This window comes from Excalfactoria chinensis, chromosome 7, assembly GCF_039878825.1.
Source record: "Excalfactoria chinensis isolate bCotChi1 chromosome 7, bCotChi1.hap2, whole genome shotgun sequence".
NCBI lineage: Eukaryota > Metazoa > Chordata > Aves > Galliformes > Phasianidae > Excalfactoria > Excalfactoria chinensis.
Window position 1 is genome coordinate 14,735,198 of NC_092831.1, and position 26,800 is coordinate 14,761,997.

At 35.5% G+C, this 26,800-nt stretch overlaps 1 protein-coding gene across 9 annotated transcripts in view; it reads left to right on the plus strand.

Moving 5' to 3' along the window:
* SLC4A10 (solute carrier family 4 member 10) overlaps positions 1 to 26,800 on the plus strand; it is a 144,251-nt gene that overhangs the window by 8,198 nt on the left and 109,253 nt on the right. For 3 of the 9 annotated variants that reach the window (XR_011904284.1, XM_072341456.1, XM_072341459.1), the window contains exon 1: positions 22,234 to 22,714. The exons of 3 other annotated variants lie outside the window; for them this stretch is intronic. Coding sequence is in view for 4 of the 6 variants with exons in the window: in XM_072341456.1 (XP_072197557.1) it covers positions 22,634 to 22,714 (81 nt within the window). In the remaining 2 variants the exon portion in view is untranslated. Of the gene's footprint in view, positions 1 to 22,233; positions 22,715 to 26,800 lie in introns of those variants that run through there. 3 more of the 9 variants (XR_011904283.1, XM_072341454.1, XM_072341457.1) reach the window with 2 other exon arrangements.

The window sequence follows — 26,800 nt, forward strand, 5'->3', positions numbered from 1 at the left end:
GTATCATCTACAGAGTATGCGGAGCAGTCTTTTGTAAGACTTCACTAACAGTATCTCAAGCATATTGTTGCAATAATGTTATGATTATAAATTTATGTTTTGAAAATTCCTAAGGAGGAGGTATGCTCTCTTGTTATGCTTTGTAGTCTGAAGACTGCAGCAGAAGTGATAATCTCAATGTGTCTGTGGAGGAGTGGACATTGTTCTCCTCCCTTTTTGATTTCATGAAAATTGGGATAACCTATATCATTGTTTCTGAAAAAGCTTTTAATCATTTTTGTGACCTACTTATGGGAGTACCAGAATAGAATCAGTGTCCTAGAACAGTACATTATTGAGCAAAGAGAAAGAATAATATATAGATTGATGTTTTAACTGAACTTGTAGAATAAGAGATATGTTGATCTAGCCCCTTCAGCTTAGTCTGTGCTTTTGGAGACTCTCCAAACTACTCCAAAAGTATCACCATTAATACAAATACAGTCTCTCCTAATCTGTCATATTGTGAGATATCTTCAGAACTTAATCAATTTCTGTGCAAACAGTTCATAACTTTGTTGTAACCACATTATGCATCTCTTTTAAGAAACTTCCATGTTCTGTTTTTCTTCTTAATGGTTGTGTTACAGTGAAATGCATAGCTGTGTCCACTTGTTTTTGTCACAATATTATAATTAGCTTTTGAAATTAAACTCAGCAAACAGTAAAGGCACTCATAAAGCTGAGATTCAGACACATCTGAGAATCCTTGCCTGTGAAAATTCTAGTCATAGGTGAATTCCAGATCTCATTTTGAGAGGAATTTGGATGAATCCAGAACAGGTTAACATGTTCTCAAAAATAATACTGACTTGCACAATGACCTTCATGTGTATCCTCACCAATTTCATATAAGAGATTTTTTTCCTACTTTCATCCATCTTGTTTTCTCTGTTAATTCACTGAAACCCCACGTAACTCACAGGACTTTGCTCTGAAGAGGCATTGAAAGAAAAGTTTAAAGACTATTAAATTAACTTCTAAGGAAAACGATTTTGTTTCAGATGGGATGTGATAATTTTCAGCTATCTAATGTTTGCATAGTTTGATTGTATTAGTTTCACTTCATCTTGCCTAAAAGCTTTGGACTTCATATCCACTGTGCCTGATTTCTTTTGGCCAAAGAATACAATGTTTTTTTTTTTTTTTTTTTTTTTTTTTTTTTTTTTTTTTTTTTTTTGCCCAGCCATAAGTAAAAGTAGCAGAGAGGTTTTAAAATGCAATTCAGTATTGTTCAGAACAACTAAAACTTACTGTAACCTCTGGCTTGGAGAAGACGTATTGAAGTAACCTTAAGAAAGAAATGTGCAAAACCTTGTAATTCCCAATCACAATTTGAACATTTGAGAGTTATGATTCTTTTTACTTTTCATTCCAGTGCTTTTACATTGGCCAAATTTGGGGTAAAATGATAGAAGCAATGAAAATGTACCTGCCTTGTAAGTTGCACTTGACTGTGCATACATTAACAAGGAGTGTGCATTAACAAGAAGTATGTTTGTGGAGGAAAAATGTTGATTTTGGGTACTGCAAATCTCTACTATACCTAGGTTTGCCTAGGGACAGTTTCTCCCCCAGGAACTGCGTTCCCATTAGCGGTCACAATGCTCTGATTACCTGTGCTCCTTAAGCGCCTATTTCAGTTTGCTTTCCTCTGAAAGAAATGCAGATTGAGACTGCTGCTTAATGTGTGTTCATATGTGCATGTTATCAATGTAGATGAATGTGGGATTTGCCTCACAAGAGCTCTTTTCCTCACATACCCAAAGTATAGATATGCAAGAGTTTCCAAAAAGAGAGTTTGCAGAGCATTTTCCTTTTTAAATTGCTTAAGTATCTTATCACAGAAGACTGGACATTTTGAGGTTGGTATTTTATAACAATCATCCTCACAACAGAGAAACAGACAAATGTCTAACATGGGTAATTCCTGCTTGAACTTTGCAATTTTTTCAGCAAAGCTTACAAAAATAACATGGTGAAAACAAATGAATGACCTTAATAACAGTTGCTGTTCAGCAGGGCTTTGTTGGAAGAAAAAGTAACAGCTGTGCAATGATCTTCATATGATGCTTGTAAGCAAAAAATCATTCTGACCAGAAATGGCTTAAATTATTTTGTTCTTGTATTTTGTCCATTATCCAAATGTCTTCCTTGCTCCTTCTGTGCTATGTCATTTTGCAAATAAAGTCAGTCTGTCTTCTGAGAAGGAAAAAAAAAGCTAACATTAAACTTAAAAGCTTGAGTTTATGGACTAGCATCCTGTCTGGACTGACAGACCTTGTGGTGAAAAACTTTTTTTTTTTTTTTTTTTTTTTTTTTTTCCCAAGCTTTAGTTAAGAACAGTGAGTCAAGAGAGTTACTGGGCTTACTTTACCTAAGAGTGTAGGATGCTAGAAGAAAGACTCAGAAGATCAATCAAGTGGTCAAGATGTATATTTGGTAGAGACTTTGTCCTACATACTGGAAGTGTTTAAAAACAGAATGGTTAGCTTAGCCACTTGTTCTCACCAGTCCTTTGTTCTGTTTTAGTTGGTTCTCTTTCAGAAGCGGAAGGAGTTTGTAATATTTTCTTGATGCTTGTGGTACTAGGCTTTGGTGATAATAGAGTTCTGAAGGTTTTGTGGCTTACACTTTATATTCTTCATTGTCCAAAGCCCCAGTATTGACCCTATTTGAATACATGATGCAGTACACTTGTTACAAATCTAGTACACCATATCTTACATCACCAGTAAAGCTGTTTTTCTTGCTAACTTCAGCAATGCATCTCACTAGCTCAAGGAGTCTGAGTGAGGTGGAATGGATTCTCTAGGGAAGTAAGCTGCAAAGGATGGGAAAAACATTTTAATCACAAACCAAATTGTTACAAGTGTTTATTATGAAGAGATTTACCAGCCAACCCTTTTATGACATTAAAAACAATACTGTACTTGAAGGCTACCATTGAGATAAAGGTTGGTGTATCCTGTGTAAAGCTCAGAGGGCTTCTGTGAGTGCACAAATCAGAGTATATAGCAGAGCTGATGTAACTGTTTTCTGTATCAAGTCAAAATCCCATGACTTGAAATGTACATAGTAGCAGGATAGAGTTTATTTCTGCTGGAAACATTTTATGTAAGAAAATAACATTGATTTATAATTATTTGGAGTGATTCAGAGATTTTTGTATTTGATCCACAATGTAACATTATCTTCCTGCTAACATTTAGATTTTTATTTTTTTTCCAGCAGAATTTTCTTGTGCTTTAAGAAATGGTGGTTTTATTTCCATAAATATAAAAGTATACAAGTATATTTAATTTCAGTGGGAATCTTTAAAAAATAACTGCCTTGTGGCAAATATTCAGTTGAATGTTTCCAGTGTCCAAGACTAAATACATTTACTTTTGGTTTCCGTATTAATGCCTCATAATATTGGTGACAAAGTTGATAGAAGGTATCAAACATATTTTAAGGCTTATGTAGAGGAAATTTCTTCTATTTTGAAGTCATCTTTGTGTAGCAAAATTGATATTTTGTATTGATCTTGTTATCTGGTAGATACACCAAGAAAGCACCTACCTTCTAGATTTTTGTTTAAAAGATAAAAATAAAGCAGGCATCCTGAGGCTGAGTTTTGCCTGAGCTTTCAATTTCAGGAGTTTACAGTCTGGATCATACTTTGAAATCATGTCAGCATTTCTTGACTAGTGGGGAAATAGTTTCTGAAATGGCTTCTTGAAACTACATAGATTAAGAGCTGTTCTGGAAATTAGGCAATTCAGAAGACAGAATATGATGATGTGAAAAATAAAATGAATAGCAAAAGAATTGTAACCATGTAATTATAGCAGAATCTGGGGTGCTCAATAAAGTTATCAGTAAGTCAAAAACAAAAGAGAATCACTTTCTCACAGTGGGCAGAGTTCAAGTGCAAGACTTTAAATCATGTAGGATACCGTGAAGGCCATAGGTTTAAATAGGTTAAAAAGGAATTAGATAATTAAACTCAATTATCCTAATTCAACAGATGCAATCATCAGCTTAGGAAAACTTTAAACAGCTACTTACCAGAAAGTGGGACTGAATACCAGAAGAAAGACCTGTGATTTCTGCAGTTCTGATTTTGCTTTCCTTTCCTGGGCCCATAAAATAGCATTTGGTATTGTTAGGTTGGCAGTGACAGGTTATATACTGGATGTTTTTCTGGAAAGAATAATAGTTCTGTTTGGCCTCAAGAGTGGCAGTTTACTTAGTCATCTGTAGATGAGCTCACTTAAGGTTGCAGTTGATCCAAAACAAATGGTGGTTGCCTATGTACTGCCTTTTAAAATTTTTATTTATTTATTTATTTAGTGACAAAGTGTTTATTTTCTTTCTGTTAAATTATAGTTACATATTTTTAATTTAAGTGAGTATTTCTGGAGAAAGGCGTTAGCAATTCAGAGATCCCAAGCAGATGTGTGGCACTAATCAAATATTTCCTATTTCAGCAGTGGGCAACATCAGCCCAGAGAGGTCTGTCTGACCGTGCTCTTGCTGAATTCAGTGGCTAAGGGAATTTAACTTCATTCTGCTCCATCCATACTGTTATGTTTCCTTGTGAGCAAATGAGTCATCTAAATGTCTTTACAGGCTTGTGAACTTATGTCTGTCTTCCCCAAAGCACCTTCCTTTGCTGAATCCCCGGAGCTTTGTTAATATAATTGCTTTGGCTGTGGTCACAGATTTTTTTTTTTTTTTTTTTAATCTAGATTGCTTTCAAGCAGTTTCAGCATTCACTGTAAGTGTGTTGCCAAGCAATTTATAAGATGCAGCTTGGCAGGACATGCAAAGTACTTCGTTTTCACAATGGGCAAGTAGTTGTGCATTCTTTTACAGATTCAGTCATAAACTTCAAAGAGGGGCACAAGGCTGTCGCTGAGAGAGGGAGAATCACTGAAGGATGACCAGTACTTTCATTTTAATTGTATTAATAACAGACTAATACACTGGATTTTACTTGCTTGATTCATTTGGCTACTAGCCATGTTTAAACCAACTGATGGGCCCTAAATGACATCTAGTCTGTCTCTTTACTATTTTACTATTTTACTATTTTACTATTTTACTATTTTACTATTTTACTATTTTACTAAAGTGTACTTTACTAACACTGTGATGATTTTTCTTGGTCTCCATTACAAAAATGGACACAAAATCAATGACTATTGTATCACATATATGCTTTGATGAATAAGGAGAGACATGAAAGCAGATTTTGAACATAGACCACTGCAAACTCTTAAAAGTGGCATTTATAACTATGCAGAAGAGCTATGATAAAAGCTGAATGCAAATACTTGTAGAAAAGAAATACTTAAAAATCATCTTCCTTGTAATACTGGGTAAGACTAGATATTATGTTGAAACATTTCAAAGAAATAAATCTAAAAAATATCCTATGTATCAGGATTGAGGAATTCATTGGTTTTGGATTGTACTGTGCTGAGAAACCAAGCTTGAGTTGTATTCTAAGGGTTAATCCTTAGGGTTAGATGTTTATGCTTAAAAAAATCATAAAAATCTTGAAGAATATCTAAAATTTAACCAAGGTTTGAATCTGATCAAGTATAAAGAAATGTTCAGATATATAATTTTTTCCACAGAGTTTTTGTCTATCTGATCGGTAAGCCAAATTTTATTTGGGAAAGTACAGTGCCTTGTAACTTGATTGAAAGCAATGAAAATTCCCAAGATTAAAAGAAATGAGATCTCTTACCTCCTCCCACATCCATCAGTATTTCTGTAGTACTTCTATGGCTTACGCAAATGTGTAATAGCATCCTGTTTTCTCATGCTAACATCATCATGATTTTCATTTTTGTTTCTTTTTTCATTTTTGGTTCATTCTTTGTCCATTATGACCCACTATCAGGAGCTGATTAGCACTGTGCAGTTGTGCATGTGGTTTTATACAATATTGGTTTTCTAACCCTGACAGCTGACAGCTACAGCAGCAGTAGTCTGAAATTAACTTAGAAACTCACAATCCTAATCACTGGGTTTTGTGCTGCTTCAGCTATGTGTACTTTCAGCTATCTAAACCAAGACTGCATTACTGCAGATGTGAGATGTATTAAGTGTGATAGAGCTGACTGATGGTCAATTCAGGATTCATTCAAAGCTGAGAATCCAGCTGCCAGAACGCACAACTGACTCACATTCATCTTATCATCAACCAGAACTCCCATATCCCTTTCTGCAGGGCTGCTCTGCTGTCTCTTGTCCCCTAGTTTGTGCATATATCCAGGGTTGCCCTGTATCAGGTGCAGAATCTGGTACTTGCTTCTGTTAAATTCAGTGTACTTATGGTGTTATACTAACCTATGAGAATAGATCTCTGTGTAGGAAAATATCTAAAAATCTAACTGCAAAAAAAGGTTAACATTGTTGAACTTTCTCACAAACTCAAATAATATTTGTATTGGTTTTGTTTTAAGTATATCTCCTTTGCCTAGGGCATAGTACAAAAGTGAAGAACTCAGAGAGGCAAGATGCTTGTGGGAAAGTCTGCTTTACTTTTGGTTAGTGAAGTGCTTAATGATACTTGTTTCTCTAGGTACCTTTTAACCTTTCATCCCCTTCAGCACTGAGTTTGTTCTCAAACTGTATTTTCTTTGTGATCCATCTAATGGGGTGCATTATGCTGACTGGTTTCCATGTTAATGAAAAACACCACCAACAAAAACCATTCTTTTCTCATTTACTACTTTCTAGATGAAGAGGTACACTTTGGAGCACCCATTTGTTTGGGAGCATCTCATGGATTGCTATAGCCACAATGTATCAATAGGACAGACTTAAAATTCAGTGTAATCTTGAGTATTTCACAGATCTTACTCTTTATGGTTAATAAGGAAATCATATTGCTTAAGCAATCTTGGAATTGCTGCTATTATTTGTTCTAATGTTTTAAAAATGTATTATTTTGGGAATGTTTTAATATGGGCAACAAAAATATTATGAGGAGAATCTGCTTTAGCAGGGGAGTTGGACTCAGTGATCTCTTGAGGTCCCTTCCAGCCCCTGCAATTCTGCCATTCTGTATTGCAATTGCTTTTTACCTCAGAGTGTACCTTTAAGGTGTCAGTGATCTATTGGCAGTTTCTCTTCAACAGCTGTGAGAGCACTTGAAGAGATATCTCCCTCTTCCAAGGTGAATAACTGATCCACACCAGAGAAACACATTGGGACTTGCTAGTGGGCCTGTATGGTACCATGCAAAAGATGGAGTTATGGTTGCATTACGGAGGTTTTGTGATATTGCATAATGTATTGAAAGGGTTGCATAATGGATTACGTGAGAGGTGAGATTTGTTTCTTGTTAATTTTTCTAATTAATTGTCATGGAACTTCATCCAGTTACTACAGTAATTGAGACTTCACTGAAATCCTAAAGTCTTACAGCATAATACCTGAGTGGAATTGGAATGGTTTTTTGTTTGTTTGTTTGTTTGTTTGTTTTTTGTTTTTTTTTTTTTCCTTTGGAAATGCAAGGAAGACGCAGCATTTCCAATTTGATGCATATGTACACTTTACATGCTTACCATGTTCATAGTTGGATTTTCATTTTTTAGGTAATGATGATTTGGTCATTTTCCTAGCATAAATACTGGAGCTTTAAAAGAAAAATTATTCCACTTGCTGAAGGATTATGTTCACTTAAGGGGCCAACCCTCCAACTAGTTATGATTGGAAAAAGGATTTAATAGTCTTCCTCCCTCTGGAAAAAACTTGTTAAGACTGAATGATATAAAATTTCTGAAAATAGAGCAACTGTTACTAGAATAAAATGACAAAAAGTGTAGTGAAAGATGCTTATAATCTGAATAATGCATTTTTGTTTGGAGGCTTACCTATATTTAGACTCAGTGTTATAAATATCACAGTTGTAACTTTTGGATAGAAGAATTGCAATAGTAATTGCTCTGATGCACTTGTAACAGAGATTTTGGCATTTTCTCCAGTACATTGGTATAAAATTTAGATGACAAAGTATAAAGATGGAGATTTTTTTTTTTTTTTTTTTTTTTTTTAAAGTTAGCTTAATGCTTATTAATTTTTAATGACATTTGAAAATGTTCAGAATATGTAACTTTATCCCCTGGTTTTTATGTTTAATTATGACTGTTCAAAACTACTTCTTGGTTTAGTTTTGTTGAATTGTTACTGGTCCTATGGAAGTCCTTGCAGCTTTTTTTTTTTTTTTTTTTTTTTTTTTTTTTTTTTTTTTTCATATCTTACTGACAAGATTGAATTGTTTTTCTAAACTACTTCACCCATCAAGGAAGTTTTTTCTCTCTCTATGCAGTTAAATTCTGCTGAGGAGTGAACAAAGAAATGTATGCTTGATTATTATTTGTCTGAGTCTCCCTACTTGATTCCTTTAGGCCAGAAATGTTCTTAAACCTTAAAATTAAAAGCTAATTTATCTGTGAGCCATTATCAGGTAAGCTGATAAGATTAGTGAGGATATTTACTTCCTGACAATGAAGGCAGTTTCTTTATTGTTTTTAGTAATTGTACTCAGCAACAGTAAGCTGTTACGTTGTATTTTATTCAGTTCAGTGCTTCTAGGTGTCTAGAAAGTTGACTTTTTAGTTTTTTGTTTTTGTTTTGTTTTGTTTTTTCATTTGTCAAAAGTTCTTGATTAAATTTAACCAGAATTTTACAATTCATTTTGTTTTGAGCTGTGCTTGCTTAAACCATTCTAAATCATTCTCTTCAACCTTCAGTTTAGATTGTACTTATTTCTTATTATCTCTCCTTAAACCATGGATGTTCATTATCTTTTCCTCTATAAAATGAACTCCATTGTTGAACATTGTTCAATGGTTTCATGAAATCAAGACAGTTATGGAGCATTTGAGTATACTCCTTTACACCTGCCCAAGCACTTTGAGCCAAATTCAGAAGGTAATTTTTAAGAAATAAGGCTGGCCTGTAGGGTAAATTATGAAATACCTTTAGGAAATTTAAGAACAATTAGCTGTTACAACACAGTCATTGGTAAAACCTGGGATTAATCACATGCAGCTCTGCTAGTCTGCTGAGGGAAGGGATTGTCCCACTTTGCTCTGTGTGGTGTGGCCTCACCTCCAGCACTGTGTGCAGTTTTGGGTGCAAAAACATAAGGGCATAAAACTATTATTGCCTGTAGGTTCTCACAGGGAGCAAAGGGGCAACACTGGGCTCTGCTCTCTAGTGATGTTGACAAGATACGAGGGAGCAGCATGGAGCTGTGTCAGGTTGGGTGTTAGGAAAAGATTCTTCACCAGGCTGCCCAGGGCTGTGGTCTTGGCATCAGGCTGCTGGAGTTCAATAAATGTTCCTCAATGATCCTCACTATTCTATTCCAACTTAGGGTATTCTGCAGTTCTGTGATCAGAAATCTAACAAGGAATTGTCTGTTCTTTCACTGGAAGATTAGGACTGCAACAAGTTCTGCATTTGTTCTACCCTTTGCATTACATTGGTGCTCTTGTTTGCAAAATTGCATAATTTGAATCCTCTGTAATAAAACCTTTGCAGGTAACAATTTTCAGGAATAAAGGAGTTGTCTGAAATGCATAGACAAAAAACTGGAAAGGATGCACGTGCCAAGGGAAATACTCATCCAGTAGGCATGTATTGATGTTAGAGCATCTGAAGCTATGTATATTTGTTACAGAAATAGGTTACAGGAAATGTTGCATGCTGGCAAAAACTCTTCAATTCCAACTCCATGCATTCTTCTGGAGGACAAACCGTAAACAAAATAAACTGTTTCCTTAGGCTGTTAGTTTTTAGCTAGGAAACTTTATACAACAGAGGTGAATCTTGTAAATGTAACTTATATTAGTATGTTCTGCCCTGCACACATAATGTGTAGTCCTCTTTAATTAGCTGTTTGTTCTGAGTGGTGGTGTGGTATGTTCTTGAGGTAAGTTTACTTGAGACTAAATTTTCTCAGGAAGGTCATTGCTTGCAAGAGGTGAAAGCCCCTGCTACCGAGAGCTCAGAAATTGGTGTTAATGAGCTTACACTTAAGCAGTGAGCATTAGGGATAATACTGTTTGTGAATCTTGCAGTCTGTTGTGAGATTGAGTTGGATCCAGTAGTTTTCTTCTGGCCCTGCTTGACTGCCACCCTTTTGGTGTGAGAAAAGGTATTAGGGCAAAATTTGCATGTGTGACTCAAGTGTTTCTGGCTACATGTAGCTAAGCAAATGCCAGAACTGGGGACAGTTTCACCTTGATGGTATGGTACTGTGCCTCTGCTAATGGTCTGCTGATTAGTGCGTGCAGCTGCTGCTTCTAGGTCTGTGTCTGACACAGTGTTCAGATATACTGACTCACCCAAAACAGAGTCTCTGATTATTAGACAGTTGACAGAAACTTCTAAGTTTTTTTGGTATTTGTGAAGCTTTAAAGCTCCATTTCTAGGTGCAGATTCCACAGATTGGTGTGGGTGTTGGTTCTCAGCCTGAGGGTATGTTTAGGTTCCTCATCAGGGTGCCCAACCCCTGGCCTCCTCCCAGTGCCCTGCAAATCTCCTGTGGGGAGAGTGACGATGATGCCCATGGCCTGCCTTTTATTAGTGGTTCAGTAGTTAATACAAACTGGGGTCCACAGCAAGGTGTAGCTTTGATTTCTCTTAGTTTTTTAGAAGGATGTTCCTGTCATCTCACAAGTGTGTCACAACTCTGAAACAGTGCTCTCTCCCCTTGTCAGTTGGGAACTTTTTCTACAGGTGCAGGATTAAATCCTTGAATCTTTTTGGACAGAAGTTTATCTCCCATATTAGTGTGGGTGAAACAGGGTAGATGGTGTTACAGTATTGCTAGAAAGTGAAGCAATGACCACTCCTGTATTTTAGGTGCTAATGGATGTGTAGACTGTGTTTTTCAGAGAACACTGCAAAGGTGAGCGGGCACCTAATAGGCAAGAGCAGCACCTGAACTGAGGGTTTAGTCTCTGGTCAGAAACTTGCGTTGTTTAGTCCAAGATATATAGCAGCTGAGTTTTAGCCACAAATGGAAATCTAATGTAGAACACAAAAAGAGAGGCTTGTAGGTCTAGGTGGCTGCCAGTTTGGATCCAAAATGTATGTCACTGAACTTCACAAAGAAATTAAGTAGTTTGTTTTGTCCTGAGTAGTTCACTAAATCCAACATCTCTCTCCTTTGCTACTGTAATTATTCCAGTTGTCTCCTGATGAAATATAAATCTTTGTTTTATTGGAATTACTAGCAGGATTTTTTCCCCCCAAGTTCAGTACAACAAAATGTTTCATAAGTTTGATCATTCCCTTTCAAATTCTATGAAAGAAAGAGAAGGAGTTAAGATATGGAATGAAAATAAATAGTGCAAGCTCGGAGTTTTAATTGCATGTAGAGCATTGTGTGAGCCTTGTTCTCGTTGCCAGGCATATGTATATATATTTCCCACCAACATTTGCACTATATGTCTAGAAGTTTAATTAACAATTTGTTGCCTCTCAGCTTTAATAACCAGAATGTGTATGATATGAAGGTTTTGATCTCATTTTTCATAAAGTAAAAAAACAAACAAAACAACAACAACAACAAAGAAAAACAAATCTGGAAAAAATGTTTTTGTAGTACAGGGAGATCAGATAAACTGTGCAAATAAAATCAGGTTTGCAATTTTATTGACAACATCCACAAATAAGTGTTGTTTTCTAGAACCCGGATATGTAAAATTCTCAGTAACAGCACAGTGTTTATGGACTTTGAAATGACACTTTCTTTGTTAGAATACCAGTTCCTTTGGTATGTATTTCCTCTGTCACCTGAGGCTGTTTTTCCAACACATGATACATGTAGGTGTTTTTTTTGTGTTCTGATTTTTGAATAATCAGCTTTTCCTTTTGCTCATTAAGCATAAAAATACAGCCAAGGTATTAACACAATACAGGGTATTAACAGTGACCAGTCTCTACCAAATACAAAGTTCTTTTTATCTGTTACCTAATTAACATACTTTAATTAGTTCACTATATTTAACGAACGTGTTACGTAAAGCTCAACGCTTTATTCCTTCAGGATAATTATGACATTCAATCTAATGTGCCAGACTGGACTGTAAGAATAATTAATCCAGTTTATATTTATTAATTTAGTGTATAGAATAGCCTGAAGGACTGCACAGAAAGGTTGTGCTTAGCATGGCAGGGTCAGGCTGCTGGCAAAAGAAAAAGAGGATCTACTCTGGGAAGGCTCTGGCCAGGAAAAAAGAAGAGGACAAAACAAACTGAAATCAAGACCCTGCTGATGCCAGGTGTCACAGAGGCCATCTGCAGTCCTGCATGGGGAAGCAGCAAAAGAAATATGGTAGTTCTGCGTTCTCATGCTTTTTGTACCTTCTGCCTCTTTTCATTACTTCTGTGGATTCAAAACAAAAGTGCTTAATAATTAATACAAAATGCAATACTTGGATTTCTTTTAATAAAACTCTCCTGCAAATCTGCTGTTAAAATCAGGAAAATAACTTGTAAGTACTATTTTTTAATCTGCTTGGAAAATGAATTTTAAAAAGAACCATCTGTTTTAGTATGGCTTTTGATAACTGTCTGGGCTTTAATGAGTCTTGGGTTATGAAAAACAAAATTATGTACGAGAAAAACTGCAAAAATGAAAAGAAGAGCTTCTACTGTAAGGAAATACACTGACCTGACAAGGGAAGGGCCTGTTTTCTGTGACCAGAATGGCCTGCTATGCTTGGTAGCTTGTAAGAATTTTTGGCTTTCTGAACCACTGAGAGGCCTTTGGCATTGCCTTGGATACCATCTGGATAGAATGCTGGATGCTCAAAAATGTCTTCTATGGTTAACACACATGAACGTGTCTCTATAAAACTTGAAAGTGTCTAGAGCTTCTTAGGAGACCAGAAGGCTTTGTGTACCATATTGGTAACAAAAGGGATGGACAGTACAATTTTCCAAGTGGGCATAATGCCATCTAGCTATAAACAACTGTGGCTGTAAAGCTTTGCACAAAGGTCATGCTGATGACCTGGAAAATAGGCTTAGACTTAGGAATGTCAAGTCATAGAGGTGCCTAAGAGCGTGAATAAAGAAAAGCAATGCATTTTTTCTTGAAATAGGTTATGATAGTGCTGGGAATGGGAGGTTTGTATTTTTACTCATGGTACAATTTTTAGGCATTGTGTCATTGGAAGAGATAATGAGGTGAGTACATGGAGCATCTATTTGAATAGAGAACTCATTTCTTTGAGTCAAACTAATTCTATTTCTCCTGATGGTGAAAGATGTCTTTTTATTTTCAACTTGAGAAAGCCCAGATTTATCTTATCTTAAAAGCAGATTTTGATTTTGTTTCCCTAGTCATCTTTCTTTTTTTTCAAGGGAACCAATGGTTTGTGATGAATTAGAGCAGACTATGTATAAAGTCTATGGTCTATTGACTGCTGGAGGCTAAGTGAAACAAGGAAGTAATATAAAAAGTATGAAAAATTTATGAGAAATTTCTTTTATGATAAGGTCTGAAACGTTTTTCTTGGGTCAATGCAAAGTACTATTGTTAAGCATGAATTATTTCTCTTGCATTTATTCTAAATATTTTTCCTGCTAAAATTGAGTGAACTCTTGTTACTAATTAATTGAATGAGTTCTTTCTAGAAATTCAGGCAATAACCATGGTATTTAAAATGATTTATAGTAAATGAGGTTTTGTATGAGTTGCATAACTTTAATAATGTAGATGTATTTGAGAAGTAGTAGATAAGATGTCTCTCACCATCTTGTTGCCAAATGGGTGTAGGCTGCCATATATTTGTTTTCAAAATAAGTTTATTTTCTTTCAAGGGTAGGAAGGAAACTGCAATTGGAATTGATATTTTCTCTGACTAGCTAGAGCAAATGAAAGTGCCATAGTTGAAATGTTCAAAAATTTTGCTAATAGTGTGTGTAAGTTACCATATTTGAATGACTCCTTTCATAATTCTTGTTGCAAACCATTCTCTCATGAATTTGCACACAACACTGAGCATGTTAAGATGTAGAATTTTCCTTGGAAACAAAAATTAGGTTAATAATTTCAAGAGTCATTATATGGAGGGATTTGAGAATGATCAGACGAAATGATGCAGATGCTCTTGGATTATATCTGAGGTTGCAGCTGTGTTGTCATATATTGTTTTGAAAGATAGTAAAAATCTTCTTGAAATAAATCTGGGAGGACCTGTCAAAAATATAATTCCTTACATGCACTTTGTGGATTTAGAGTACCAGTTATTTTAAACTAACTCAAATCTTTGGTTTTCTTGTTCCTTTCTCTCTTCTGCCTCAGTACTGAAAGCCCTAACTTTTAGCAATTTATGTGAAAACTCTTCAGATTAATGAATGTATTGTCATTTAATTCCTTCTTGTTTTCTGTGCAATAACAGTAGAAATAAATCCAAAACATGGAGATCATCTTTTAGAATTTAAATAATTCAACGAATACAAGATTGATAATATTAAGTGTCGCTGTGACTAAAGTGTCTTCATGATGTTGTTAACTCATTACAAAATTGAAAACAGTAGGCAATTACAATTCACAATAGTTTTTCTAGAACTTTTTTCCATACTAAAGTACATTATAATTTTTGTCTAAACCACTTCTTTCAGTAAGCCAATCTAAGAACAAAATTAACTTAGAGACATACCTGATTCGATGGTGCATTAGTGATGTACTCACATATTCAAATAAGATACTTAGATTACCTGGTAATTGAGGCTTCAGTATGTGGCATGATATGGTCATGAACAAGTCATGAAATGTGGCATTTGAGTACGTTTTATACTGCATTGGTAAAAAAAGATTGCTCTGTGCAGGAGACCACAGCATTTTATTCAGATGAGTTTTGAATATCCCAGGTAGTACAGCTAGCATTACTTCTCATGTGAGATTGTTCCATAGGGAATATAATCCAAAGTCAGTTTCTAATCATTTACTTCCATGAATTTCACGCTATTAAGCGTCAGTTTTCCTTCCAATAAAAACAGAAAATAAGGTAACATTTTTGTGTCAAATTTTGAAACATTTTTTAGGAATAATGAAAGCATTTATGGCTCAGTGATGTGCATTTGAAAAAGGAATTTAGGGAAAGAAGGACAGAGTGAAAATTCCATCACTGAGTTTTTATCTGATGGATTGATGTTGCATCTTCCTGTCAATGCAAATTTGGTATTACTGTGCACCTGCTTTTAGTTCTAGAGTCTGGTCTGAGGACTCAGTGATTATGTTTAATTGCAGGTTCGGTAAGATAATATCTTTGGATATATATATATAATATCATTGGATATGCACCTTGTGAAAGCCAAATACCCAATGAGGAGTATGATATAGATGCTGAAAAACTAATGAGAATGCCCTTCTTTTTTTGCTACCTTCTCTGAAATTTTTATGGAGCATGGCTCACAGCTGTAAAATAACAGTTTCTAAAGGGATTTAGAGAGGGGATTATTATCAGGGAATGTAGTGAATGCTCCCTTGCAGATGCAGGCTGACATTTCTTAACACTTAGCCTTAGATGTCCTTCAGAACAGTGTGTTTTCTTCTCTCCAACTTAGAAAACAGTAAGCTTTTAAGAGAGCAGGAAGACAGTGTATATATGATGGTCCCACTGATACTGAAGAGAGATAAGAGTAGGAAGGATATTGTTGACTTCAGGAACATTGTATCTACCACCATTATTCACAAGCCAGGAGTTCTGCTGCTGTTTTGTTCTCCCTCTCAGAGGTGGAGAAGAAAGAAAATGCAAAATGGACTGCCTGTGGATTTCTCTTTCAGGAAGATGCAGAAGTTTCATTATCATGGGGAAAACTTAGCCATGATAGATCTGATCATTTAGGCTGTACACTGTCAACCATTGTGTGCATTTTGTGTGTAATGCATAAGATCTGTCAGGCAGCCCAAGTTCATGTAATATTTTAGAATCAGCAGTGGTGTACATTCCTCATATGTGTATATGGCATATTTGTACCTAAGAAAGAATGACTGTGAAGAATTATGGAAATAAGTCCTTGTACCTTTGGCAAAACAAAGTGGTAACAGTTAACGCAGTGCCCTGGTTAATATTTTTTATTCAGGTTAAAAAGTCTTTACAATGGCTACTGTTCAAGAAGATCTGCTATTGACATGATTAATATAACCATTTAATCTAAATTCACTTCTTTTGAGTAGTATTCACAATTATTGGCTATTTTTACTTAAAATTGCTTATCATATATGCAAGCATATATGAAATTGCTGCTTCACCTTCAAAACCACAAAATTTTCCTTGTCTGGAATGTGTCTCAAAGTATTATATTTCTTCATCTCAATGTACTTTTACATTTCTTTCTCCTTTGCACTATAGTTATTTAACCAGTATAATGTAGTGAAGTAGTTGGCTGAAAGGCAGTTTAAGTTTAAAAGCGGGCCGTGTTTGACTTTAGAAGCTCCTATGGGAGATTCTGTATCTTCCAACAGGAATTTTTCCCATTTTTATGTATTTTAAGCAATCGTTGGCTGTTTTTCTTTCTTGAAATCTTAATTATTTTTTCCACGTCCTTGCATTATTAGGTGTAAATTGTGTTTTAAACTTTAAAACAATATACAGACAATGATATTTTAAAAGAATTTTGAAGTTTTCTAGAAAATTATGATTTTCTTCCCTGTAATTACTCTCAAACATCTATGAATTTGTCTAGTTTTTGTATCCTGTTTGCCTCTGTAATTTCATAATTCAATTCAGAGTGTTCTAACATCAGCATATTTTGGGGCCTACTCTTAGTTTGGGGTTCAGACAGATCTGGTGCAGTTAAACTTAGCCTGCTTGCTCTCTATGTGCACTACTTTGTTATGACAAATACTTTGCAAGAAAGCAGATATTTGTTTCAGAACCCACATTTCAGAATTAATTTTGGAAAAAAAGTAGCCAATCCTTTTATTTATTATTTTATTTTTGTTGTGGAGGTGATAAAGTTAGGCAATAATCCGTCTATTACATTTGTGTGGTAAATTGCATTTATGGAATACCTTTTGTTGGCTTTCTTTCTTCCCATCAGGCACATATAGTTTTTGGGAAGCCTACTAACTTAATCCTAAATGAATATTCTTCTAATAGTTGCTTTTCCCCATAGTCTGCTTTCAAAGCAGGGGCTTTTGCTCCCAAAACTTTGAAATTCTTACATTGAATTAGGATTTCAAAGTTCTGTGCTTTGATACTTAAGCATAGAGAAACACATGAAATGTGATTTACGTGATTGAAATAAGCATTTAAAACAACCTGCAAATTTTAGAGATAGTTGACAGATTTCTTTTGGGATGGCTTTTGACTGAGAAATATTGATTTAAATGATCATTTGTGATCACTCTTATGTAGAATAAATATATGCTATAGCAAACAATTGTGTATGTGGATAAATGGATTTTTTTTTTTCTATCTTCACAGCAAGTATATTCTTCTTTTCTGTATTTTATTGATTAAAAGTCAAGCTATTAAAGGGATGTGATGCACAGCCTAAGCTGGTACCTGGGAAACTGCTCAGGTATTTAGTAATTCTAATTCTTTAGAAGAATAGTTAGACTATTCTTGTATTATTCTTATTCTATAAATGCATGGCTGAGTTTGTAGTAAAAATAATTGCATGCCAATATTTTTACGTATTCTGAAGAAACCTGTATGAACCTTTCTTTTTTTGTCTTTTTTTCCCACTCATTCAGTTGAATCAGTTTTATCTGATACGGGGCTAGTTGTGTACATAATATAATTAACTATATTTTTTTAGAAGAAGAGATATATCAGAGTTCTTTGCCCATGAGGTTATCAGCATCAAGACTCAGCAATGCGTCAGGGTAGTTCTGCATGGTTCTACACAGATCAAAGAAACTGCTAAAGAATACACACTTCTTTTTTTGGTGTTAACATTGGAGTGGAAGGGGCTAAATCCCTAGGGTGTAGAAGTTATATAATTTGTTGATACTATGCTGACTTATGCCTCTTTAAGCTTTGCCTCCAGCAGAAGCTGAAGGGAATGAGAAAGGATTGAATTGAGAGACAATCTAGGAAACTTCATCAAATCTATCATTATTGAAAGGACCATCTTAACATATGGTGAGACATGTAATTTATCTCAGGCTCAGAAGAAAATCATTTCTGTTAGGAGAATATTAATTTTATTTCTTATAGGATCAGCTGACATGGTAGACTTTCTTCTGGCTGCTCTTCCCCTTCTGTTTTCTTTAAAAGGAAGGGTGGAAACTTGGAAATGTCTTACATATAGCAGACAAGCAAATTGGCATTTTGCCAGCAGAGAAACTAATGGTAATTATGTCAAAATGTAACATTTCTCTTCATTGAAGTAAAAATTTTAAGTGCAAAACATTTAGAAAAGTTAGAGAAAAATTTAGAGAAGCTAGGATTAGTGAAGTGACTATTTTTTCTTAAGAAAAAGAAATTTTCCTTCTTCAGGAACAAGAGAGAGAGGAAAAGGGTCAAAGGTATGAGGTGCCTAGTATAATTAGGATCACCTTCAGTATCACGTAATACTTGGGTGATGCCCAGAGTAGCATTGTCTGGCCTTTGCCTTTTCTAGAAGCTCTAGTAGCATTTGTTTTGTTAATCAGATTCCAGCATTATACATTACAATGCTATTTCTTCATTTATAGAGAGAATAAATTAATATTGCATTACACAACATTGAGTCCAAACTCCACTGTCTTGTTTTTGAGGAGAGGAGAATGTATTCTTACAGTCAGTTCCAGCTTCTACAGTGGTTGTCAGCTAGGCCCTTAGTCAAACATGTCCTTGGCAGTATATAAAAGGAGACAGTTTTTCACATGCCATAGCACAAGTTAGAATATTGCTGAGATGCTTAAAAAGGTAGAGACCCTTGCTTTCTTTAAAGTCTAAAAAGAAGGTCATGGTCACTTTAAATATAATCATGTAAGCTATTCACTGTCTAGACACACACTTTAAAATCATAATTTCAATCTGATTTCACAAATATTTAATTCATATTTTCTTGACTATATAGTATTGCTAGGAAAGTAAGTGTAAGGCTGCAAACTTTGGGAAGATTTTGTTGTTTTTTTTTTTTAATTTTTTTTTTTTCTAAGTACAACTACAAGCAATCATCTATTTAAAATACATCATAAATGAAGTATTGCCAGTAGATGTCTCCATCTTAGACTACATAATCCTCAACAGTCTGAAGAGAAAGGAGGTGTTTGCCTTCTCCTGTCTTTTCTTTTGGGAAGTGGGTTGCTAGACATTTTCATATTTTCAATCTGTTTTTGAATGTAAGATTCTGGATAAAAATCTTTTCAATTTCTTTTCACTGGTTGTTACATATGTATTCTAATTTGTCAGGAACACATAGTGCAGTGATCTGTGACATCAGGAACACCTTAAGATAAAACCTTCATTTCTAGTGTTAACAATGCAGCAACACTGATGATGTGGTGTTTGGAAAGGCAAGTTTTCATACTACTACATTAACTGTTAGAAAAGTTGGAGCCAAACAGTTATTTTGTAAGTTTTGTTTCTGCAGCTGTGTTTCAGGTCTGCTGCTTATTTCCTATTTTGTTCTGTAAATGCTTGGAGGTTTCTTTAACCAACATCATGGCTGTTCATAGATAAACTGATTAGATTTATGTTATGCCTGTTGAAATAATCACAAAAGAAGAGTCTTTGAAGAGTATTTCATTCAGCAGAACATAGATCTCCTCCTTAGCCTTTCCTTTGTTAAGCTGAGGATGATGAACATTTTCACTTTGTTCTTTAGATTTCCTTGACCATTGTGGAAGTCAAGCGTCAACCAATAACCTCAGACCTGTTTCCTCTGGAGTCTTCCAGCCACTTTGCTCCAAGCCTCTAGCACTGCCTAGGGCAGTTGTACCTAAAGCAAAGGACTTGGTACTTGGTCTTGTTTAGCTTCATCCCATTGGCTTCAGCCCAGCTATCCAGCCTTCCTACTCCTAGGCAAGTCGACATGTCCTCCCAGCTTCATGTGATCTGAAAATTTAGTGAGGGTGCACTCAATCCCCTTATCCAGGTCATCATTAGAAATCTGAGCAGGACAGGTCCCAGTACCAACCCCTGGGGAATACCATTCATGTCTGATTTCCAGCTGAATTTAACTCAGTTCACCACTGCTCTTTGGGCTGGTTATCCAGCCAGTTCTTTACCCAACAAGGGGTGTACTTGTTCAAGCCATGGGCCTCAAGGGCCAAGTTAAGTTCAGGCTGGGCTTTTGCCTTTTTTTTTTTTTTTTTTTTTTTTAATCCCTGCGCATCCTACCAACTTCTTTGTACTCTCCTCAACTTGTCTGTCCCTTCTTCCACAACTGTTTTTCTCCTGGAGCCTCAAGAAAGGTTTCCTGTTCCTCCACACCAGTCTTCTCTGCCTGCTTACCTTGCAGCACAGAGGGACAGCTTGCTCCTTCACCTTTAAGACTTCCTTCTTGAGGAAGTCCAACCTTCCCAGAACCCATTACCCTTCAGGACTGAATCCCAAGGGACCCTTCTGATACAGTTTACCTGAACAGTTCAAAGTTTGCCCTCTAGAATTCCAAGGTAGCAGTTTTGCTGTCCCCCTCCTGACTTCATCGGTAATTGAGAACTCTACCATTTTGTGGTGATGCAGTTATATCCTGTGCACATAACTTAGTAATTTTCTTTTCTTTAAAACTATTTTGGGAGAACTTTAGAAATGGCATCTTCCAAGAATGTTCACAGTGTTTGAAGTGGCACCTGCACTATCACTGACACTCAAAAGATAATATCAGGTTAGGTTAGGCCTCCTGGATAACTCCCTTGGAGAATATAAAAAGCAGCATCAAGTCTAGCCTGACTTGGTACTTCAAAGCCTCGCAGGGCTTCTCTGACTGGCATCTCCTACTGAAGATAGTTTCATTAGACTGGAACTTTGCACATCTAAGCATAGGTCACCACAAACCTCCTAGAAATGTATGACGAAGCAAGGTGCTGTTCCATGTAGGTGAAGTGTCCTTATATTGTATATATATTTTGTATACAGTGAAACTATTACAAATTATTAGAAGACAGTTTCACTCTCTATAAGGAAATGCATGATATTCATGGATGAGACTAGTTTGTTATTCTCAGTGTCATAACTTAGATAACTATAAGCCAAACTTAACTGTAAGTTACTCAAAACATCAATTACTACAACTGTATTATAATAATTTTAAATGAATAGAATTGGATCTGGGTGAATTAATTTAGAACAATTTACATCTTGTTTCAGCATCTGCTTATATTGCAAAATAAAATAAGGATGTTCACATTAATTTGAAAAATGTAAGCTATGTGGGTCACTATAGTTAAATCAGGGGTGAATCCCCACCCTTCCCCTACATTTTATTTCTTGGTAAAATTCAACCAGCAGCAATGTATTTTAGTATGTGTTGAGATGATATGCTTGTGTTTTTAAGAATATGGGCTGCATCACAAAAGGACTTTCTTGCTGTGTCAATGCTAGTAACTTTTTGGTGAGTCAAGTTTTTCAGGTTTGTAGGTTGCACTATTTCTTCCGAATTCTGTGATGAGATTCTTCTCTTTGCAAAGAGTTGTTGCTGCAATAATAGCAAAAATAAATATAAATAACAACAAATGCAACTAACAATCTATTTCACTTTACACTTGCATCAAATATGTGTTTTAATACAAAGTGTAGTTATTTCTATGTTGTCTTAACTGCTTAAAAAATTTCTATGAAGGGTACTGTACATTTGTTTACTTGAAAGGTCTCTAGTATCAGAAAAAAACACCCATGCATGATTGCTTTGTTTGATAGCAAAACACATTTTTACTGTCATAATACTGGCACATATTCAAAGCATGCTGTTTTCTGGCTCTAGCAGGGAGCAATGGAAACAATGCAGTGATCATGCAATTTCTTGAAAATAAACACCAAAATAGTTAAGCAGGCAGTGTTTTTAATTTAATAGCGACTCAGATAAGTCTGCATAAGCAGCTGTTTGAGTACCACAGAGATATTTTAATGCTTTGCTGCCTGTGAGTCGTTTGTAATTTATTTCTGGTAATTTTCCTTTGGGTCAGACTGAAGCTTCTTCTGAATGGTGATATTGCTTGTTGAGGAGTGGTCATGCGAGCAAAATTTGATAACCTCGATATGTCACTTCATCTGCTGCTTTTCTTTTGTTAATGCAAAGCTGGTTGCATAATATCTAATTTCTCCTTTAGCTGACCACAGATGAAAACAAAATCTATAATGGCAGTGCTGGGTTTTATAAAAAACGCAAGCGAGGAGTTGAAGGATGTGGCTTGTTCTGTTTGGATGATGCAGGATTGCTTTAAGCAGTAAGCTTACTGTTTTCAGATGGCATTAGCAGCATCAGTGATATAGCTGTGTCAGCCTCCTTGTCTACTGGATGTCTGTAACTGCACGGAGGAAACTATATTTAAGATCTGATATCTGGAGGGTAATGACTCCAGCACTTACTGATGGACAGAATGGCTGTTAATGCTTTCTTTGCTAGCCCAGAAGATTTTGAGAGGTAGATGGATTTGTGATGCACTTTTGTAAGACAGGAAATGCAATTTTTGGGGGTCTCTGGAAATAGAAAGGTCATGCAGCTTGGAACCGGTGAGACATTACAATCTTTAAGTCATCAGGTATGACCTCACAGTTTATACTAATATTTCTATTGTAAAGGTTTGTTTTACTGTTTTAGGTCATTTATGATCTCTTTGTCTCTGTAATTGCTTCATCTTGGATTTGCTACAGGATTTATAGGGTAGACTGTTTACATAAATAGAGCAACATACATCTTGCAAATGTAATGTGTTGTGAATTGCTATTTGAACAGAGTAACATTATTCTATATTTTTTCAACCTGCTTTTATTGTGAAAATGATTTTATTTAACTAAGCCATGGTAGAAGGTTATACCCTTGCTGTAATGTAAAATGGCAAGCTTGTGTTTCATTTTTAGTTTGCTTTGTCTTTATGTGGCAACAGTTCTATTGTGTGCGTGTGTTTATTTGTCATATGAAGCACAGTATAAGGCAGCTACCTTCAGTGGCAGGTTATTTAAAAGAACGTAGCACATTGTGTAACAGGACAGAGCTGTTCTGCAGGCACAAATCTTCATTTTGCAGTGGCAGGTTTTTTTTTGTTTTTTTTTTTTTTTGTTTTTTTTTTTCTTTTTCTTTCCTTTTTTTTTTTTTTTTTTCCTGTTCATTTCAAATATGATTTTAAAACATCTTCCTGGACATTGCAGTGGAAGTTTTTCAAGGTAATGCTCCCCCTTTTAATTATTATGCTCAGTGATGCATACTAATACTAATGGGCTGTAAAATGGAAGATTAATAGCTTACATATTTAGAATGTTTAAAACCAAATTCATTTTAGTGAATCACATCTCATCCTTTTTTGTTTGTAATTGCTGCCAACTTTATTGCAAGGCTGATAGTTTGGGATCTGCTAATGTATTGTGGTGGCAGGTAGGAAAGTCAGAGTATATTAAAAAAAACCCCAAGTACGTGGGTATTTTACATAGGAAGATAGTGGCCTAATTTCACTTAGGGGCACAGAATGGTATTAGTTGTAGTGTTACTACATTAGGTTTTACAAAGGGTAGATAATAGCTGTTGAAGAGTTCCCATTTTGTTTCCCTTAAACAAAACATACAGCAATTATATGCCACAGTAGTAGGGGTAGTTTTATTTTCAAAAATGATGATCAGCTCCATCTTAAGAAATTCTAGATGTATTTGCAGCACATTTCCATGGCAACATATTTGACCATGTGTTTTAAAAGCTGAGCTGAAGCCTGAAAGTAATGTGCAATTTTTCTGCTGCTTGCTTTATTCATGTGAAACAGCAGTCTTCACGTGTGTCTATTTAGACTGCAAATGGGCAAGGGTGAGTGGTATTTCCTGATCATAAGGCACAGGATTTAAGTGATCAAGGTTTGAAGATATTTTTGCATTTCCACCTAGAAATGTAAACGTACAAAACATGGTTTTGATTTTGGATTTAGAGATGTATTCCAGTTCCACCCCAGTTTAATAGCATTTTGTTGGAAATGAATATGTGGGAGACCACAGAAGACCAAACATGAGAATGTGCAGCAAATTGCTTCACTAAAAATGGCTGTATTTTCAATTTTAATTAAGAACGTATTTCTGAAAAATGTTATATTCCTCTCACTGGCCATAATTTATAGTTTACCAGTGTACTTATCCAGCTTACATTCTTATTAATAACGGGGAAAGGCCGTCCTACTCTTAAGCTTGATTAGGTCTGGAATGATTTCACTATACCTTTCACTTAATACAAGATCTTTCTAATCTGTTAGAATTTATTTCAGTATTTTAATGTATTAGGCACAGTGAGTACATTCTGTTTCTTGGCATTGGAATGAAATTCCTGAAAGTATTGGTTTCATGGTATTTTGGTGCTTTGTGAGGTATTTACAACCTTTTTAATAGGACCAACCTTCCCCCCACAGATTCTTTGCCTTACTTATTCGAGTATTATTTAAAATCCTGACTTACCTGTATTTTGAAGTTCTTCCTGAAGTCTTATTTGCTCATTTAAAACAATTGGATCTCTGTGGAATTTTGCAAAATTGGAAACTATAGCAGTATGCCATGTGCTTACCCTGTATTCTGTTTTATCATTTGTATTAGTTCTGCAAATTGTATTCTGTGGATGCTTTTGAAATCTGACATTGACAATAATTTCCAAATAATGCAGTAGACATCTTCTATGGTGTATTTAAGATAGAAACTGTCCATATAGAGAAGGACAAATTGGTGAAGAATGTTTGCTTCAGGAAGTATATGTTGAAGCTGTTCCATTTTGAAACAACAATATTGCTGACTATTTTAAATGAGTTTGTTATTTCACTTCAAGAGACATATTTTCATTATAGGTACATCTTCATTTATGGGACTATATAGTAATCATAGAATCATTTGAGTTGGAAGGAACCTTTAAAGGATCATCTAGTCCAACTCTCTTGCAATGAACTGGGTCATCTAAAGCTAGATCAGCTTGCTCACAACCTGGTCTAAATTTGAGTGTTTCCAGGGACAAAAAACAACCACTTGTCTAGGCAACCTGTTCTAGTGCTGCTCTTATTGTAAAAAAGGTTTTTATTATATCCAATCAAAATCTGCCCTCTTTTAGTTTGAATCCATTTCACTTGGTCCTGTCACAACAGACCTTGCTGAAGTGTCTGTACTCTTTTTTCTTATTGACACTTTTGAATATTGAAAGGCTGCTTGTAGGTCTCCCTGAAGACTTCCCTTCTCCAGGCTGAACAGCCCCAACTCACTGCTACTGAGGAATGTATTAATGAGGATAAGTTCTTACAAGACAAGCAATAGAAGCAAGGTAGAGATACATACATGAGAAGGGAAGTGATCTGAAAATTGAAAACTGACCCTAAAAAGGAAGCCATCGTGTTCTTGGATCTATTCTAAAAGGTAGATACCATTATTAAAAGATTTGGGTATTTCTAAGTTTCTAAGGTGGTTTTTTTTTTTTTTTTTTTTTTTTTTTTTTTTTTTTTTTTTTCATGTTAGTAAGGGAGATCTGCTGAAAAGAAATAAAATAGCGACCCCAAAATCAAATAGAAAATAACAACTTAGCCTGGCTTACTACTCTGTCTTTGATCTAGAGACAAGGCACTCCAGAAACTGAGTTCTTGGTATCAGTGTCAATCTTTTACCATTTTAGACTTATAGATTAGCAGTGTAAGTATATTAAATCAGCAAAAGATTATAATGATTGCAAGACTGAAGAACTGCTGAGGTTGGAAGGGACACCTGGAGGTCATCCTGACCCCTGGAGCTGAGGAGATTGGAGTCCACCCTCCTTTGCCTAGAGCAGGGACAACTAGACAACATTGCTCAGCATTGTGTCTTATCAGGTTTTAAATATCTCCAAGAATAACGCAGCTCTGGGTAGCATGTTTCAGTGTTTGACCAATCTCATAGTCTTTGTTTTTCTCATGATTAAGTGGAATTTCTCATCTTTCTGTTAGTGATTAATTCCCCTCACCCTGTCACTGGGCACCACTGAGCAGAGTGGCTACGCCTGCCCTACTCTCCCCCACAAACAGTTGTTTGTACACTCTAATAAGACCTTCCTGGGCTTTCTTTTCTCCAGGCTATGCAGTTACTTCAACCACTCTTTACTTGGCAGAAGCTTCAATCACTTCATTGTTTTCCTGGTCTGGTACTGAGGTCACTCCAATATGTCCATGTCTCTCTTAAAAGAGGGGAGTCCAGAAATAAACAAAGCACTACAGGTGTGTCTTCAAAGAGATGAGTAGAATGGATGGTTCCTATTGTCTGGGAAGGGACTTTAGATGGTGTGTGAAATAGTCCATCAAATTCAGGAAGCTTTAGATGGGGATCCTTGAAAAATGAGTGAAAGCACTGAAAATTATAAATAGTACATTATTTATTTATTTATTTATTTATTTGTAATCTTATGGAGAATAAAAGCTTTGAAAGTGGTTTTATTTCAGTTGTAGCAGTTGCAGTAGTGATGAAACTTGTTTTGGAATTTCTGCTATGGAATATGATTACCCAAGTGACTACTGAAATAAGCAGAGAACGAATTCTAAAGGAAAACTTCTAAACTTTTGTTGTTGTTTTTTGTTTTTTGAAGCTAAGTAAATTTTAAAGAACTGATTAATAATATATCATCTGGCATGGTAATAGCTAATTAAAAAAAGGTGAAC